Raw genomic sequence first — 20,266 nt, 5'->3', positions numbered from 1 at the left:
AGAGTTCCAGGAAAACATCTATTTCTGCTTTATTGACTATGCCAAAGCCTTTGACTGCGTGGATCACAATAAACTGTGGAAAATTCTGAGAGAGATGTGAATACCAGACCACCTGACCTGCCTCTTAAGAAACCTATATGCAGGTCAGAAACCAACACTTAGAACTGGACATGGAACAACAGACTGGTTCCAAATAGGAAAAGGAGTACGTCAAGGCTGTATACTGTCACCCTGCTTATTTAACTTCTATGCAGAGTACATCAGGAGAAATGTTGGGCTGGAAGAAGCACAAGCTGGAATCAAGATTGCCAGGAGAAATCTCAATAACCCTCAGATATGCAGATGACACCACCCTTATGGCAGAAAGTGAAGAGGAACTAAAAAGCCTCTTGATGAAAGTGAAAGAGGAGAGTGAAATGGTTGGCTTAAAGCTTAACATTCAGAAAACAAAGATCATGGCATCTGGTCCCATCACTTCATGGCAAATAGACGGGGAAACAATGGAAACAGTGTCAGACTTTATTTTTGGGGGCTCCAAAATCACTGCAGATGGTGACTGCAGCCATGAAATTAAAAGATGCTTACTCCTTGGAAGGAGAGTTATGACCAACCTAGATAGCTATTAAAAAACAGAGATATTACTTTGCCAACAAAGGTCCGTCTAGTCAAGGCTATGGTTTTTCCAGTGGTCATGTATGGATGTGAGAGTTGGACTGTGAAGAAAGCTGAGTGCTGAAGAATTGATGCTTTTGAACTGTGGTGTTGGAGAAGACTCTTGAGAGTCCCTTGGACTGCAAGGAGATCCAACCAGTCCGTCCTAAAGGAGATCAGTCCGGGGTGTTCATTGGAAGGACTGATGCTGAAGCTGAAACTCCAATACTTTGGCCACCTGATGCAGAGAGCTGACTCATTGGGAAAGACCCTGATGCTGGGAGGCATTGGGGGCAGGGGGAGAAGGGGGGGACAGAGGATGAGATGGCTGGATGGCATCGCCAACTCGATGGACATGAGTCAGAGTGAACTCCGGGAGTTGGCGATGGACAGGAGGCCTGGCATGCTGCAATTCATGGGGTCGCAAAGAGTCAGACGGGACTGAGTAACTGAAGTGAACTGAACTGAAAGCTGTTTAAAATAACGTGCCAGGGTAAGATCAGCTCTTCTGACGAACTTGTCTGTCCCTCCATAAGATAAAGAGAGAGAAAGCGGTAAGAGCTGGCACACACAGCAGACACTGCTGGAGGTGCCCTGCAGTAACTGTTCCAAGCCTCCTGACAACCTTAGGAGGAAGGGTCATGTGACGGAGGTAAAGACTGATCAGACAGATGGAGCCCCAGGCCCAGCGTCACAGGCTGGTAACCTGAGCTGGAACCTGGACCCACGAGAACTGGAGCCAGAGCCCACGCTCTTACAGGAAGCTCACGTGCCTCCCCAAACCACCTGAAACAGCTCCGGTCAAGGTGAATTTGGAATTTCAAACAGAAACAAGTTCCTTTCATTTCATCTCCATTGTACTTTACATGCTTACATTACACTTTAATTTCAATTATGTTAATTTCTACTTATACTGTAAGTCATTTCAGTCTGTTTTAGAAATACAGATATTTTATTTGCTGTTTCTTATAATAGGTTCACTGTATCTCTGTATTATAAACACAGGAAATATTCACTTGCTGAAGTAACCTCTAAAAAAAAAAATCACTCATTTATTTTCCTGCGTTGACCATTATGTAAGTGGAATCAGCCCTACAAAATATCAGTAACATTCTAAAAAAAAAAAGAAATTCTAGATAGAAACCCCAGGATGAAAATAAGACTTTGTATTTAAATCCCTAAGACAGATTTTCTCCAAAAGGAAGAGCCGAGTAGCTTTACAGACATTCTATTGGGTCAGCCTCTGGAAGAAAACACTGATTTGCATTCTGCATACATGAACAGAGAAAAAAATCCCTCAAAGAGGAGTATGGCACACTTTGAACATCTAGTCGACGGGAAGCAGCAAAGGGAAGCCAGCTGAGCATCGAGATGAGGCAGGGGCCCTCGGGCGGCCGAGCTCTGCAAGGACGTCGTGGACTCAGAGGGTCAGGCAGACTGCTTCTGGGTTGCCTATAATTCTCCCCTAACTCATGAAATAGGGACACAAACACCGCATTTCCTCCTTGTTGCAAAATTTCTACTTTTACAAACAATGCAGGAATCCCAACAATGCATTGCTCAGTAGAAGGCAAAATACCTATTTCACACTATTGTAAATAAAAGAAGGTCAGGAATATCTCATGTTAAGCTAAGCAGGAAAACCGCACCGACAATCCCCCCGGGGTCTCTGTGAAAGCCCCCAGTGCCCTGTTGGCACCAACAGGCAGTACCCTGCACGATGTACTGAGGGACGGAAACAACGGTTTAGTTGAATAAGGGCTTGATTCCTGTAGGGCCATTCACAACCAGAGCACCTGGAGACCTACGTAGCATATTCTGGTGAAGTCACCACTACTCACTTTCAGTACTAAAAATCTGAAAGTTTAGATATATTAGTGTCAGAGTAGAAATAGTTATGGTTACAACTGACAACACAAAAAAAGTTAAAATGGATCAGAATAAATCTGTTTTGAAGCAGTTCTGCATTTTACTGCCACAGAGGACTTTGAAAGAGGTATCAATCAAGAAGATGGCTTCGGAAGGTTTCACAGCTTGCTTTAGAATAGTCAATTTATACACGATCTCAGAACAATGCTCTATTTTTTCTACAGCAGCCAAAACTTAGAAATCAAATTTGGTAAACGTACAAATATCTACACGTGTTGTTCATAGCTGTTAACTCCTCCAAAAACAAACAAACAAACAAACAAACCATACTTTGGTTAGTCTTTTGAGGAGTTACACCAAATTATTTTGTTGCCTATGGTGATTTTTCATTCATTACTTAGTTTCTCATTTGGTTTAATTATTTATCTTTGAAAAATGAACACACACAATTCATACCATTTACAGTTATAGTTTCAGATACTTTTTAGTTACAAGGGGCTATAAAATATTTTTTGCATCAAAAATGAAATAAAAAGCAAAAAAAAAACCGTTTAGGATACGTGTTGACTAAAAGCTGTAAGTAGTAGGAGAGTAAATTTAAACTTTTATTTTCTGAAAACATGGACAAGTAGGCAAATTAAATTAGCTTTAGGAGCTGTATTCACAGTAGGTGCCAACTCCAAATCAGGGTCGCTCTTCACACCAACGGGGGGTGAAGTGTCACCCGAGCTCTGAATCCAAGACTGAGCTGAACGCACACATCATGTTTCCAGGAGCGTACTGATTCCCATGCCACCTCCAGCTCTGACGGCCTCTTCTGTACGTTCAACACACACAGAGGCAAGCAACCCTATTGAGTGAAAGAATGGATGGATGGATGGGTGGATGGATGCCACCACATTCTAAAACTCAGATTTTTCACCTTTGTGTATATTTTTATTATGGAAGAAACTGTTCATAATCATGACAAATTTCCGTATCATACACCTCTCTTCTAGAAAAATGGAACTGTCTCTGGACCCACCGGGTCTAACACTATTCTTGGATTGAAAAGCAGCAGCAGTTGCCCCCAGAATATTCTCCTTCAGGGAAACAGCCAGGTTGTGCTGTTTGCTCTGACGTGCAAACCCCATAATAAACTGCTCTCCTACCTCAGCTCAGACTACCCCCGCTCTACCCGGTGCTAGATCATTAAGGTCACACAGACGTTTAGTGGAAGTAAAGACATCTCCTACAAGGGGAATGGGAGACACAGATCCACAAGGGACAGTGTTAACAACCTAAACTAGCTTTCTTTAACTCCAAGTGAAACTTCACATTTCGGTAAACACCTCTGAAACCTTAAACAGATTCTGTTGGATACTGACACTATGGGGCTTCAGAATTTTTCACAGTGAAGATGGAAAGAACACACTACGGCACTTATGTCAACAGCTTGATACTCAGCAGCGCTGTGGACCTCCAACGCCCGCGCCAGAGTAGAAAGCTGTTAACAACAGGGTTGTGTCTTGAGCTATAGCTACCAAACCTTCCATTTCTTTTCACAAGATACTACAAAATATAGACATTTTAGGTACTACACAAATATTGGTTGATCTACTGTTACTTGAAGGAATTATCTCTTTCTTTATGGATATAAAATAAATGCACATCAACAAACTACTGGAAAAAGTGTAAAGAAGTCACGGGAGAGAAGTAGAACACACAGAAAGGAGACTGCGGAACCTGGAGCAGGTAAAGAGGCCGTGACTCAACATTTCACAGAGGAAACAGTGAGTTAACGAGGGATCGAGGAGGACATGTCCTCCACCAGCAAGACGCCCTCGCTGTGCTGCCATTCAAGCCGGCGCCCAAGCACGGTTATCTGACAGCGTGCAGCGCAGGCCGCCGCTCCCCTCTGAGGCCGCCTGACTCCCGCGTGCTCTCAGCTCGCTGCACTACCAGGCAGGGGGCGGCTGCGCGACCCCCCAGGGAGAACCTCACACCTGCTCTCTGTGACCCTAGACATTCTTTCTGGCCTTTCTCTAAATTATTCCTGCTTGACATTTGGAAAAGCTCAGAAAATGGAACTTGCTGATTCCCTGGGAGTCAGCTAGACACACTGCGCCCGAGCAAGCTCTCTTCCTAAGTCAGATTCTCGGGCCAAGTGCCCTCGTGACCTTTCTTCCAAGAAAGTCCTTATCACTCAAAGCTCTGCACTGTACCTGCCCAAGGGCTTGAACATCCTCCCAAGTGGACTACAACACAGGAAGGAATTATATTCACTGTCTGAAACACGGTGAGAACGCAACATTTACTGAATACATCAATATTTTCCAGCTAAAAACTACAGGACAATATCATCCAGTAATAAGGAAGGCCTAATCAACTTAGTAAATGATTGGAAAAGACAAATATATATGTAAACATATTTTAATGTGTATGCTTAGGTATCATAAAACAAAGCCTTAGCTAAACAATGCCTGTATAATAGTCCATTTTTAAATATAACAACCGAAACATATCATTATCCAAATTCCTCCAAAAAAATCTACAGAGGAGTTTCTAAATGTCCTAAGATCTAAATCTTATTGTTGTTATTATTATTTTTAATCTGTTTTCATTTAAGAGTAGGAAAGGATCTGAAACCACTAAGCTCTCTTTCGTACATTCCTATCACTTAAAAACAGCTGAATTGATTTTTTTTCCTTTAAAAAAATTTATTGGCTAGTAATAAAATTCTGAAAATAGAGATTCATGATGGAAAACTGACTCAAACTAAACCACAGCAAGGTTATGATAAAAATAATCATGCTTGGGTTTTAGTCACTTAATTTGGCTCACAGTTTAGAATAAGAGTATTTTTTAAAATTAAATATATTACAATTTTACTCACTTCAAAGCTTCCTCAAATTTATGGATTTTCTTTTGAGCATCTTCCTTTTCCTTGTCAAGCTCATTCTGTAAGTCGTGAATCTGCCATGACAAAGACACAAAATTTACTAAAAGACAAATCAAGTTTCCTCAAAGGAAAAACATAACGAAACAGTAATCTTAAATCCATTTTTAATATAAAATTAGATTTAGATTTTTCAAGATAGAGGCTTGGTTAACCATAATCATTTACCGTAAAATTATTTTAATACTATTCTTCTGATAATAACTTTCTGGTCAAAGTTAATCATTGTTTAAATGTGCCTGCATGTGGAATCCCTGTAAAATAAACTGATACGTAAAATTAAAAAAGGAAAATTCGGAATTTTTTTTAACATTCCACACATTAACTAAAGGAAAGTAATCTAGTGAGATACAGGAGAATACAAAAAATAATGTCTCTATCTGGCTTCCCTGGAGACTCATGGTAAAGCATCTGCCTGCAAGGCAGGAGTCCTGGGTTCCATCCCTGGGTCAGGAGGATCCCCTGGAGAAGGGAATGGCTACCCACTGCAGGATTCTTGCCTGGAGAATCCCTTGGACAGAGAAGCCTGGTGGGGTACAGTCCGTGGGGTCACAAAGAGTCGGACACGACTGCGCCAGTAAGCACCGACATGCACGTTCCCCAAGCACACACAGGTTAGGGTGAACTAGCCGTCTGCTTCCAGAACGATGTGCACAGCCTCCCCCTGAGTCTGGGAAGCCCCCCAGGAGCACCGCTCTCCTAGTGCGGTGGCCTGTGACGGGTGGTTGGCAGCCAGGAGGCGGCGGCCACGTGAGCACCTCTGCACCGGAAGCTCCTTGTGAGCACGCGCAGATGTGCACGCCCAGTGTGGGCCCCAGCACGGGCGCAGTGCGGGCACCAGAAATAGGGAAGGGAGCTCTGCTAAGGCTGGAGGGTCCTCACGGGGCCACCTGGGTGCAGAGCCCAGCCGGAGGCCACTCGGCCAGTGCGGACACCAGGCATTCTCCTGCCGGCCACGCAGGGGAGGCTGGATGTGCAAGTCGGGGCATGAGAGACAGGCGGGCAGTGAGATAAACACACACCCACACACACAACCACACACAATCACACACACAGTCACACACACAACCACACACAATCATACAGAACCACACAACCACACACCCACACACACAACCACACACAATCATACAGAACCACACAATCACACACAACCACAAACACACAACCACACACAATCATACAGAACCACACAACCACACACCCAGTCACACACACAACCACACACACCACACAACCACACACATACAGAACCACACAATCACACACTCGGTCACACACACAGTCACACCATACACAACCACATACAAGCATACACAACCACACAATCACACACGCAGTCACACACACAACCACATACACAATCATACAGAACCACACAATCACACACATAGTCACACACACAACCATACACAGCCACACAATCACACAGTCACACACACAATCACAAACTTTTTCAGACACTGAATCAATACTCCTCAAAAATACCTCTATTTGGCTATTTATTCATTTGGACAGAAGCCTATTTAACTCAAAAATCCTTATTCTTTGGCTTTTTCCTAGTATGATTCTCTTTCATTTTCCCCTCGGTGTTTTAGTAAAATAGGTAGGTAGGCAGACAGACAGACAGAAGGTAGACAGACAGACCGAACCAGCTGCTTGGGAACCGAGAGGAGCGCGTAGGGAGGAGCCGCTCCGCGCGCGGCGCCCGGACCGCGGCGAAGCCAGCCCCGCCGTCGCCTCTCCTCCTGCCCTGACACCGCGTCCCCCACGAGCACCGCGCGTCCGGGACCCCTCTTCTGCGGGGCCTCCGCGGAGAAGCCCGCCGCGCTGTCTACACGCGAGAAGCAGCGGCCACCTCCCCTGCCACTCCGACGGGCGGCGCCACCCAGCACCTTGACCCAACTCCCTGCTTCTAAACCAAGAGCACCCTCGGAAGCAGGAGCGGGACGGCCTGGGCGGGCGGCGCAGAGCCCGAGTCAACGCACAGGCTTCTGAGCCGGGGGCTCCTCGCGGGAAGCGGCTCCTCGCTTGCTTTCCCGGCCCAGCGCCCCGCACAACGCGGGGCCCCCACGAGAGGACAGGGCCCGCTGGTCTGGGTGCGTCTGCTGGCCACTGCACATGTTTGCACGAGGGGCCATGCTGCCGGTCTTTGCCTATGCTCTAGGTAGTGGGGGCGACAGCAGCGACGCGACTGCCAGCCTCTCCTCCCAGGGCCCCACTGGCAGCGGGGAGCATGCCTCAGAGCGGCCCGCTTGCGCTCCGTTCCCTCCTGTACGCTGTGAACACCAAGACGAGTTTCAATCATTTGCACGATGAGAACACAAGCCAGCCAGCCAAGATAAGGCATGTATTCCCCAACACGGCAGTGTTCTGCAAACACCGACTTAAGGAGCTGGAAGCATTCACTGCGCATCTACTCCATGGAGGTTTCACTCCCTTGTACCGTAAGAATTTAAGGCATCAAAAGAGGCGCGCTCGTATAAACAAGGAAGAGATCTGCTGCATGAAAGGGAACAGATACATGGCAGAGACATCAAGGCACGAACAGCGCGCGGAGCCACGGCAGGTTCACGGGGGGCCCTGGCTGCCCCGCCACAACCACCCTGACCACCTCTGCCTCTCACTGGGGCAGACGCGGCACCAAGCGCGCCATGATTCCTATAAGTCATTTCACTGCGCAATTTCATTGTTTGAAAAGCTTCACTCAAGACACTTTACCTCCTAAAGAAAAGCAAGCCAATAACTGTTGGAAAACACTCCACAATTTATGTAAAACTATGTAAATCTTACGTTATCTTAACCTAATTAAAAGCATTACATAAATGCTACACACCATTCCTAGTAACTGTGAACTCCATCAGACACGGTGACACAGGGAGAGTGTGTCAAGGTTAGGAGTGGGCATTTCAACAGTTATGAGCAGACCCTTCAGTTCTGGCACTTGAGAACAGACATGCGTAACATCTGTCTCGTGAACTTCTTTCAGTAAACAGCACCATCTTTTAACTCTCCGATGCCTGCTTGGAAAACAGGTAGTAGGTTATTTGTGGGAGGCAGGTGTTTCCTCGCTTGTAAAATCATTTCGTCTGACCACTTCCTGATTTAACAGATTAGGACACTTCATCACACAATCACATTTAGTTTTACTACCTATTATTTGTTTGATGTTCAGAGATCTTAGAAGCAGGCAACAGCCGCCAGAGATCAGTAAAGACCATCAGACAACGTGTGGGCTTAAACCAGGGGCGTCTGACGCTCCTCTGACCTCAAAGCACGCTGGCCTCTCTCACGCTGCCTTGTCGGCAGGAGAACCAATGTCACTCAGATGGCATTTCCTCCTCCTGAACAGACACTCAGGACTTGGGTTTGCACGACCGTCACTGAATGCGCACACCCGTAGCACCGTCTAACAAGCGCCCTGTGCCCCGCTCTCTGCTCTCGGGGTACAGAGCCCGGAGCGAGGCAAGGCTGGTGTCAGCCCTCAGGGGAGTCACAGTGGGTATTCCCTGAGGGGGCTCGAGGCAGCAGACCTTCGAGGACTGAGATCACAGGTTTAATACAGAAAGAAGAACACATGCCAATGTGAAGGGGCAGATCGTGGAATTAAGTGTCAAACGAAAAGCAACATGCTGAGCGACATTTTCTTTCAATACAAATACTGTTAGAACGTACACTGTGGGAACAAAGACACTCCTTTTTCTTTACAGAAGGCGTTATTTTAAACACACACTCATTGGAAAAGACCCTGAAGCTGGGAGGGTTTGGGGGCAGGAGGAGAAGGGTACAACAGAGGGTGAGATGGCTGGATGGCATCACCGACTCGATGGACATGAGTTTGGGTGAACTCCGGGAGTTGGTGATGGACAGGGAGGCCTGGCGTGCTGCGGTTCATGGGGTCACAAAGAGTTGGACACGACTGAGTGACTGAACTGAACTGAACTAGTTAGTGTTACTTAAAAGTGAGGCCACCAGATAGCTCAGAGGCAGGGAAAGTGTGTGGTCACCAAGATGCCTAACTACGCGACTGCGGTCTGCTCCCTGAGGTGAAGCAGACTAGGGTGGGGAGGTGGCTGCCAGGGAGGACTCCATCTTTTACACGGCTTCCTGTTTGTGTCCACCAGGCAGGGGGCTCGTCCGAAACCCGAGTTTACTTGGTGGCCGGATGGCCAGAAAGAACAGTGGTAGGAGACTGTCTTCCAGCTCTGTGTCCCCCAGGCCCCAGCCGGACGCTGTGAACCGGGTGGCCTCCTCTGGGCACCAGGGCCCCGGGGCCCACAGGGGTGCAGATGCCATCTCCCAGGAGGAGGGCTGCCAGCAGGGTAACAGAGCAGGAGGCCAGGGAGGGCTCCTCGACGGATATGGAGCCAGTTACCCGCCCAAGGGACTCACAGGTGTGCCTGAACGTGTGGATGCCTCAGACGGTGGGCAGTGAGGCTTACGGTAATACATGGTCTTCTTTGGGGAAGTCAAATATTAATATTTATGAAGCTGCAAAGCTCTAACATGGAAACAAACAAAAAAATTTCCTTATTTCAGGAAAAGCAGCAGTTCTCCCTCCTGCTCAGATATCATTTTGTAGGCATGAAATATATTCAATATCTTGCATTGAGTTGTATTAAAACTGCAGGGGGGAAATTTTTTAGCAATAGGAAAACTTATTACACTTTTAAAGAGCACATACTTAGGTCCATGCACGTCACAAGAAACCCCAGGCCCCTGGAGAGCAAGCTGTGCGGCCTGTCCCCTCACCCGCCTCCACCCAGGACCCAGAGAGGCCGCTCTCCGGGAGGCGCTGAACACACATCCGAGGGCACGGCACACACACATCAGACGTGGCTTCATGGCGTTGTAAGAATTTCATGCCACACAACCCGTCTAATCAGCTGAGGGGTAACCTTTCTCTCATTTTCCAATATGTGTGTATTCTACAAGTGGATGAATTTGGTGGATGTTGGAACTGTAAACAATTACAAAGCAGCAACAAAATCTCTGCTATCACAACTACAGTTATAGAGCAAACAACAAATTCAAAACAGAAGTTTGAAAGTCACAGACCCTGTAGAACTCTGTCCTTTACGACTGAAGGTGTGAACAGGGTGGACATGAATACAGTTACCACTGACAACTAGGACCCCAGCACGCCTCGGCAGAAACAGTCACTACTCTGAGCCACACGAAATAACTGCTAATCGACTTTTTTTTACTAATCAGTTGCAGTGACAATTCTTTCATGGGTTTGTATTCTTTGGTTAATCATTTATTTAGAGTTTTATTACACATGTGATACAACAGAAAAAAATAACTCCCATCAGTTATATCATATTTTTAAACTGGTAAAAACAACATATAATTTCAAAGGGTTATTATGAGAGGTGAACATGATAATACTCTTCGCTCATTAAATAAAACATAGAAGTGGTATTTCAATGTCAATGTAATTAAGAATCAAACTGAAGAAGCTGTTCATAAACATGAAAAATAAAGAAGCAAAATTTGATCACTGGCTAACTGAAGTAAACCTAGAAATACACAGTCTAGAACACATGGCTTTATAGAAATTAGCATGTACTCTTGTCTCGTTTGCTATATAAGTGGCTTATAGCTTCCCACAAAACATATTACCTTTTTGTCAAAGGTGCGTTTTAAGTGACTTCTCTCCATTTGAAAGTTATTTTCTTGATCCTGTGAATAATAAATATTTATCTTTATTATACTTAAAATCTCTTCTAGGGTCAATAAAATTAGTAATCTAATGAAACAAGTCAATCTCTTTGATGACAAACTTATTTGAGTTTTGCCAGTAAGTGAGCCCTACCTGTCCAGTTTTCTAAAGCACAAACAGAGACATGAATAGCTTTCTGTTGGAGGCCATAAAATGTCCATTAACTGAAGATGTTACTACTCTCAAAAGCACTTATGTTACAGCGAGAGAGACACTTTCTGACCCTCAAAATTAGGAGACCACTTACAAATGATCGGATGAATCAATGTGAAAATAAGGTGTTGTATCACAAATCAGGGTTTGGTACTTTTTGACCCAAAGAGAAAGAGAGAGGGTCTGACAGGAGGAAAAGAGGGAGCTCGCTGGCTGGCTGGTGGCTGGGACGCCGCATTTCCCGTGCAAGTAGCATGGGGTCCGTCTCTGGTCAGGGAACCGAGGTCCTGCATCCACGGGTGCAGCCAAAACCAGACAGATGCTTGAGCCAGAGGAGTGGAAGAGAAACAGGAAGAGAAAGACTGGCAGGCAATGATGTAAAGAGGAAATTATTCTAAAATAACAGTGTATTTAAATAAGGTTTATTCTTCAAACTAATCTCATAAGTGTAGGTTGTCCAAATTAAAACTGCTCTTCTTAACTCATCACATGAGCATTTACTTTTGTTGAAATAAATAAGATGAGAAATGATAAGTGCAATGAAAGAATCAGAAATGGTTACCTGCATTTCTGAGCCTTTTAACTGACACTCACTTATACATATATACCCAGAAAAGGACAGGTGACTTTTAGCCATTGTTCTGTTTAAAAGCACAGGACTCACTTTGAGCTGCTGCTTTCTCTGAAGTTCTGATTCCTGTAATTGCTGCTTTAATTGACAGACGTTCTGTTCTAGCTCTTTAATCATACCAGATGCCTAAAGAGATTTTAGGAAAATAATAAAAAATGAAATTTTGATTTTTCTATCATCCTACAAACTTCCAGTTGAATAAATTTCCCCTTTTTCTTCCTTAAGTCTCAATTAGAATTAAACTTGTCTATAAATATGAATTTTACAAAAATTTAAGTTAAAAAATCCTTGAAGTGAAAATATAAATTAAATTCATAGTATTTAAAGTTATAAAAATATAATACTGCTATAAAAAGAACAGGTAAACAGAAAACTTTTTAAACGTTCATTTAAAAACCAAATTCACTGGAATAGTTATTAGGTTGGTACAAAAGTAACTGGAGTTTTTGCACTGGTGTAATTTGTCATTTGATATTGGAACACACTCTAAATAAACGTGACGGTTGTGTTATTTACACCATTTTAATGCACATTTTCCATTTTATGTTTTTTTTTGCTAATGACTTATTACTTGCTGTTTATTTTGTATTTATTTTAAACTACAGAAAAGATGTTAGACAAAAAGCAAATTCGAATGATTTTCTTATTTGAGTTCAAAATGAGTCATAAAGCAGCAGAGACAGCTCGCCCCGTCAACGCCGCGTCTGGCCCGGGAGCTGCTGAAAGGCGTACAGTGAAGCGGCGGCTCAGGAAGTCTCACACAGGGAACGAGACGCGAGGATCAGAGAGCACAGTGGCCGGTCACCGGACGCTGGCGACGACGATGGAGAGCCATCATCGAAGCTGATCCTCTTACAACCGCACGAGCAGTTGCCAAAGAATTCAAGATCGATCATGCTTTGGTCATTGGCATTTGAAACAAACTGAATGTGAAGTCGCTCAGTCATGTCCGACTCTTGGCGACCCCATGGACTGCAGCCTATCAGGCTCCTCTGTCCACGGGATTTTCCAGGCAAGAGTGCTGGAGTGGATTGCCGTTTCCTTCTCCAGGGGAACTTCCCGAGCCAGGAATCGAACCTGGGTCTCCCGCATTGCAGGCAGACGCTTTACCGTCTGAGGCACCAGGGAAACAAACTGTAAAGGTGGAAAAGCTCGGTAAGTGGGTCCCCCGTGAGCTGACCACAAGTCAGAACAGTCATTGTTCTGAAGTGTCTTCTCTTATTCTATGCAACAACAATGAACCATTTCTCAATCAGATTGTGATGTGTGATTAAAAGTGGATTTTAATACAACTGGCGAAGACCAGCTCAGTGGCTGGACAGAGAAGAAGCCCCAAAGCACTTCCCACAGCCAAACCTGCACTAAAAGCAGTCATCTCCGGTGGTCTGCGGCCGGTTTGATCCACTACAGCTTCCTGAATCCCCGCAAAACACTACATCTGAGAAATATGCTCAGCAAATTGATGAGATGCACCAAAGACTGCAATGCCTGCAGCCAACACTGGTCAGGAAGGGTCCAGTTCTCCAGACAATGCCTGACTCCACATCGCACAGCCACTGCTTCAGAAGTTAAAGCACTGGGCTGCGAAGCTTTGCCTCACCTGCCGTCTTCCCCTCGCCTCTCGCCAGCTGACTACCACCTCTTCAAGCATCTTTACAACCTTCTGCAAGGAAAATGCTTTCACAACCAGCAGGAGGCACAAAATCTTTCTAAGAGTTCATCAAATCCCAAAGCACGATTTTAAAGTTTTTATACTTTGATTTTAGAGATTTTAAGCATCGATTTTAATAAGAGTAAACAAACTTATTTCTCACTGGGAAAAATATATTGACTGTAGTGGTCCCTGGGCTTCCCTGGTGGCGCAGAGGTTGAAGCGTCTGCCTCCAACGCGGGAGACCAGGGTTCAATCCCTGGGTCGGAAAGATCCCCTGGAGAAGGCAATGGCACCCCACTTCAGTGCTCTTGCCTGGAGAATCCCGTGGACGGAGGAGCCTGGGGGGGCTACAGTCCATGGGGTCGCTAAGAGTCGGGTACGACTGAGCGACTTCACTTTCACTTTTCACTTTCATGCATTGGAGAAGGAAATGGCAACCCACTCCAGTATTCTTGCCTGGAGAATCCCAGGGACGGAGGAGCCTGGGGGGCTGCAGTCCATGGGGTCGCAAGAGTCGGACACGACTGAGCGACTTCACCTCACTTTTTGGTTCCTATTTTGATCTAGAAAGATGTGTTTGAGGCTCGTTATAATGATTTAAAATCAGTCTGAAGCCATGACTATGTTTGCACCAACCTAATAATTCTTGAAATATCAAGTAACTGACCACTTTAGCAGCAGCTATGGGATTTTCTCTTCATAAATTTCAATTATCTGATACAAAAGGGGGTGTGTAGGTTCATGTACGTGTGTGACTGCAAGAAAACTAACACATAACCAAGACCCCAAAATATTAATAACAACATTAATTACTATTGTTATATTCAAAATATTAACTCTATACATTATTAACAATACTATTGATTAATTAATAACATAACAATGTAGAGAGTTATTTGAGTTACTCAAATAATAATATACTGCTACTGCTGCTGCTGCTAAGTCACTTCAGTCGTGTCCGACTCTGTGCGACCCCACAGACGGCAGCCCACCAGGCTCCTCCGTCCCTGGGATTCTCCAGGCAAGAACACTGGAGTGGGGTGCCATTGCCTTCTCCAAATAATGTACAGAGTTACTCAAAAATGTTATTAAAACAACTGAACTCTAGTAATTAGTTTAATTAAAAGGGTTGATTTACAGCAGATTTTAATGTATTAAGGATTTGTGTTGTGCTCTACATTAGACAGTCATCATCAAATTAAGCAACGGAGACTCATTTACACGCCAGAAGTGAGCTTCCACAGGGCACTTCTCGTTCTGTGCTGAGCGCAGGGAGTGATGGCTCTGGCTGGCTGTAGCTACCCGCTCCTACAGTACCTGAGAGGCAGAGAGCGCGTGTTCTTTTCTCAGAAGGTTGACATCAGCATCATACTTGGTTTGTAACAGTTTCAGGTTTTGCTCATAATCACTGATGAGATGGTCTTTCTCTTTATGCAGTGTGTTGCGCCTAAAAGCAACCAGAGAATAAAATACCCTTCCAGTGTATTTATAGTCAACCTCTAAAATGGAATTTTTTAGCCAGTCAAATCTAAATGCATTATCTTTCAACACATCAAATAAGTAAGCACATTTTTATCGAGTGTTTTTAAATAGTATGCTTCTTATGTTTAATGGTACTTAAAAAATTTAACAAACAGCAGCATTTAGACTGGAAACCTCCCAAGGTTAAATGCACAAGTTTTTAATTTTACCGGATAACTTACAGAGTTACTGTCAGTTTTTATAGCCACACCTGAGAGCTGTCTGACCTCAGACAATACCTTGCCTTGACGTCTTGTAATTCATTACATGTCATCTGGTAACATCTCTCCAGTTCCAGTTTTTCTTGCATTAATTTCTGTTTCTGTAAATTACTATTCTCCGCTTCTCCAGTCAGCTGCTGGACACGGGACTCCAGTTCTTTGATCATCTGGTTCTAAAAGAATAGTTCATTGTTAAGAAAGCCTCTGACTTTATAACAATTCTGCATCATTAAGTAACCCGAAAAAAAATGCAAGAGATTAGAGATAAGAATACAAAAAAAAAGGTACCATAAACCATACTAATAAAAACCAAACCAACCTCTAAATTAACTGTCTATTATTTAAAAAAAAAAAAAAAGGAGCGCTTTCTACGTGCTTGCACACTTTCAGCCTCTTATTCGTTCAATGAGAGGAAATTCGTTCACTGAAACAGCACCATTCTGATCCGGGGATGTAAGCTTAAGTGCACACATGCTAAGTTGCTTCACTCATATCCAATTATTTGCAATGCTATGGACCACAGCCCGCCAGGCTCCTCTGTCCATGGGATTCCCCAGGCAAGATTACTGGAGTGGGTTCCCATTTCCTTCTCCAGGGGTCCTTCTGACTCAGGGATTCAACCCACATCTCTTACGTCTACTGCACTGGCAAGAGGGTTCTTTACCACGAGTGTGACCCAGGAAACTCACTACTTTCACTGCTGCTGCGGAGTCGCCCCAGTCGTGTCCGACCCTGTGACCCCACAGACGGCAGCCTGCCAGGCTCCCCCGTCCCTGGGATTCCCCAGGCAAGAATGCTGGAGTGGGTTGCCATTTCCTTCTCCAATGCATGAAAGTGAAAAGTGAAAGGGAAGTCACTCAGTCATTAGCACCCTCCCAAAAAAGTCTGATAAAATATGTACAAGAGCGACATGTGGTAAATTACAAACCTCTGATGAAAGAATGAGAAAAATCAAAGAACTAAATAAATGGAGAGATAGCCCATGTTCGTAGGAAGACTCAGTAATACAATGTTGGTTATTCTCAACTTGATGTATAGATTAATGCAACATCAATTAAAATCCCAGAAAATTATTTTATGGATATGAATAAACTGCTCTTAAAGTTTACATGGAGAGACAAAAGGCACAAAATATCCAATGCAAAATTGAAAGAGAAGAACAAAGTTGGAAGACTGACCCTGCCTACTTCCAAGACTTACTATAAGACACAGTAATCAAGCACTGTGGCCTGTCAAAGGAAAAGACAACCAGATCAATGGAACAGAACAGAGAGGCCAGAAAGAGCCCCCCATAAACACAGGCTGATTTCTGACAGAGGAACAAAAGCAGTGCAATGGAGCAAAGACAGTGGCTTCAACAAATGGCACTGGAACAACTGGACAAGCAATGCGAAAAAAAGGAATCCAGAGACACATATCTTACAGACTAACTCAAAGGAGATCACAGACCTGGATGCAAAATGCAAACCCACAAAAATCCTAGGAAATCACACAGGGAAAACCTAAATTATCTTAAGTTTGGCAAGACTTCTTAGATACAATATCCATGGCACAATGCATTAAAGAAATAATTGACAAACTGGACTTTATTAAGATTAAAATTTTCTATTCTACAAAAGACAGTATGTATTAAGAGAATCAGAACATAAGCCACAGATGGGGAAACAATACTTGCAAAAGACACATCTGATGAAGGACTGTTATCCAAAATATACAAAGAACTCTTATAACTCAACAATAATAAAATAAAAACCTAATTTAAAAATGGGATAAAGACTTAGACACCCTACCAGAGAAGATAAACAGCTGATGGATAAGCGTAGGAGAGGATGTCATATCACATGTCACCATATATCATGGAAATGCAGATTAAAACAGCAATGAGACTGCACCCATCAGAACAACGATAACAAATGCGGATGAGGGTTTGGAGCAGCAGGAACTCTCACTAACTACCGGCAGGAATGCAAAGTAGCACATCCAGCCTGGAAGGCAGTTTGGCAGGTTCTTAGAAAACACACTCTTTTCATCCAATCCAGGAATCATGCTGCTTGGTATTTGCCCAAATGAGTTAAAATTTTGTGTCCATGTGAAAACCTGCACACAGATGTTTACAGTAGCTTTGTACTCACAACTGGCAAAAAGCAATGAAGACGCCCTTCGGGAGGTGAATGGATAAACTGCAGTGCGTGTAGAGGATGGAGGAAATAAGCTCTCAGACCATGAAGAGGCGCAGAGGAGACCTACGTGCGCATTAATAAGCAGAAGAAACCCAGTGGGAAGGTCTACATGCCGTACAGCTCCACTGACACGATTTTCTGGAGACAACTGCCGGGGCTGGGCGAGGGGCAAGGTGCGTAGGTGGAGACGGGATTTTTAGGGCAGGGAGATACTACGCCTAACCCCGTAACGCTGACACGAAGGCAGCATGGCCTTGACGCGAAGCCCCCACGCCGAGCGCCTGCGCAACACCTGGCTGGTGAAGCCTGCTTGGTTTCTGGTGCAAGGGTGCTATTAAAGACGGCCCTGCTGTACAGCCACGTGTCACATGAACGGAAACGTGGCTTCTGTATTAAGATCTGCATTTACTGAACAGATACCTCTACATATGCTGGTACAAACTCTCTGATTCAAGAAGCAAAATGTACGATCACACTTATTCACTTGACTATTTGTATTTACTATATTTATTTTTAAAAGCATTTTCTTATCAATTAGACAAAATAAAGCAAACATAAAGTATCAATAAACAAAAAGAAAGTTAAAGCTTACGAAGGGGGAAACCCTACAGACATATATGAAATACCTTAACAACATTTGGCCAAAATAATCTTTTTTTTTAATGAATACAAAGACCTGAGGGGACACAAAATAGTGGAAACCTCAAAATGGGGCCAAAAGTTACACAGATAAAAAGATGAGAATGTCGAGCCATAGTTTTCAGGCTGTAACAAACAGGGAGGCAGGGGGACTCCAGGCTTTTTAACTACAGAATCAGAGAGGAACAGACAGACTACCTTAGGCACAAAGAATAGCCTCCCACACTGTGGCCTCAGAGGGGGCGCTCGGAACACGAGGCTGGAGTTTGTGAATGGACATGGCTTGTAGACAGAAGTTACAGTGGGCATTAGGTTAGCAACTCAAGGTCTCGGGCGTGGGGAAGCAAGACAGCCTGCACGTGTGGGACACGGCCCAAGAGGAGAACTGGGGGAGCGACCAGCAGGCCGCAGGGAGGACCCGGAATGAGGCAACAATGGCCTGAGCCGTAGCTGTGGAGACAGAAGGGGCGGGGCAGCTCCAAGCAGACTCCCGGAGAAGCAACCAGAGCGCCTGAGTAGAGCACCGCACGCAGGGAATGCCAGGCAGCAGGAGCCATGAGTCTCAGGGCCCAAGTCGGACGCTCCACGAGCAGCGGCACACTGGGAATTTAGAGGGAGGCTGTGAGAGGGTGTTACTTCGTGAGGAAACACTGACATTATTTGCAGCAAGTTAAGTACTAGGAAATTATAGAATATCTGACGGGCTTTCAGTTATATAACCGATAGGTAGAATAAGAAATGTTAGAATTTTACATACAAACTTTGTGTGAAACCCTCCAGGAGTCAAAAATTAGAAAGGATTCAGTTCAGTTCAGTCGCTCAGTCGTGTCCAACTCTTTGCGACCCCATGAATCGCAGCACGCCAGGCCTCCCTGTCCATCACCATCTCCCAGAGTTCACTCAGACTCACGTCCATCGAGTCTGTGATGCCATCCAGCCATCTCATCCTCAGTCGGCCCCTTCTCCTCCCACCCCCAATCCCTCCCAGCATCAGAGTCTTTTCCAATGACTCAGCTCTTTGCATCAGGTGGCCAAAGTACTGGAGTTTCAGCTTCAGCATCAGTCCTTCCAAAGAACACCCAGGGCTGATCTCCTTCAGAATGGACTGGTTGGATCTCCTTGCAGTCCAAGGGACTCTCAAGAGTCTTCTCCAACACCACAGTTCAAAAGCATCAATTCTTCAGCGCTCAGCCTTCTTCACAGTCCAAACCTCACATCCATACATGACCACAGGAAAAACCATAGCCTTCACTAGACGGACCTTAGTCGGCAAAGTAATGTCTCTGCTTTTGAATATGCTATCTAGGTTGGTCATCACTTTTCTTCCAAGGAGTAAGCGTCTTTTAATTTCATGGCTGCAATCACCATCTGCAGTGATTTTGGAGCCCAAAAAATAAAGTCTGACACTGTTTCCACTGTTTCCCCACCTATTTCCCATGAAGTGATGGGACCGGGTACCATGATCTTCGTTTTCTGAATGTTGAGCTTTAAGCCAACTTTGTCACTCTCCTCTTTCACTTTCATCAAGAGGCTTTTGAGTTCCTCTTCACTTTCTGCCGTAAGGGTGGTGTCATCTGCATATCTGAGGTTATTGGTATTTCTCCCGGCAATCTTGATTCCAGCTTGTGTTTCTTCCAGTCCAGCATTTCTCATTAGTAATCAGCAACTATTTACAGAGTCCAAAGTTCAACTCCCATGACAAAAGGAGCAACATATTGTCTTTCACAAAATCCTTCTTGAAGCGTATATACACAACGCACACATCTGAGCATATGTTCTGAGCATCTGCCACTTGGAAATAGCCACGAGCCAGTGCTGGTGATGTTTCAGTCGCCAAGTCACGTCCAACCCTTGCGACCCTACGCGGTGTAGCCTGCCAGGTCCCTGGGGTTTCGCAGGCAAGAGTACTCGCGTGGGTTGCCACTTCCTTCCCCAGGGGATCTTCTGCACCCAGGGATCAAACCTGTGTCTCCTGTCCTGCAAGCGGGTTCCTTACCACTGAGCCACCAGGGGAGCCGCGCCATGAGCTGGTACAAGGTGCAAGCGCAGGGGCTGCTCGGAGGCCTTAGTGCTCATCCTCTGCA

At 44.9% G+C, this 20,266-nt stretch overlaps 1 protein-coding gene across 13 annotated transcripts in view; it reads right to left on the bottom strand.

Moving 5' to 3' along the window:
* Nucleotides 1-20,266, bottom strand: part of CEP112 (centrosomal protein 112) — a 309,950-nt gene that overhangs the window by 214,008 nt on the left and 75,676 nt on the right. For 10 of the 13 annotated variants that reach the window (XM_040244376.1, XM_040244381.1, XM_040244382.1 and 7 more), the window contains 5 exons: nt 15,370-15,536; nt 14,939-15,068; nt 12,001-12,093; nt 11,084-11,143; nt 5,396-5,475 (listed from right to left, as the gene is read on the bottom strand). In XM_040244376.1, coding sequence (XP_040100310.1) covers nt 5,396-5,475; nt 11,084-11,143; nt 12,001-12,093; nt 14,939-15,068; nt 15,370-15,536 — 530 coding nt within the window. The remainder of the gene's footprint in view (nt 1-5,395; nt 5,476-11,083; nt 11,144-12,000; nt 12,094-14,938; nt 15,069-15,369; nt 15,537-20,266) is intronic. The other 3 variants (XM_040244377.1, XM_040244380.1, XM_040244388.1) reach the window with 1 other exon arrangement.

Source organism: Oryx dammah, unplaced genomic scaffold, assembly GCF_014754425.2.
Source record: "Oryx dammah isolate SB20612 unplaced genomic scaffold, SCBI_Odam_1.1 HiC_scaffold_8, whole genome shotgun sequence".
Classification (NCBI taxonomy): Eukaryota; Metazoa; Chordata; class Mammalia; order Artiodactyla; family Bovidae; genus Oryx; species Oryx dammah.
The sequence above is the reverse complement of the archived record's forward strand: the minus strand, read 5'-3'. Positions and strand labels throughout refer to the sequence as shown.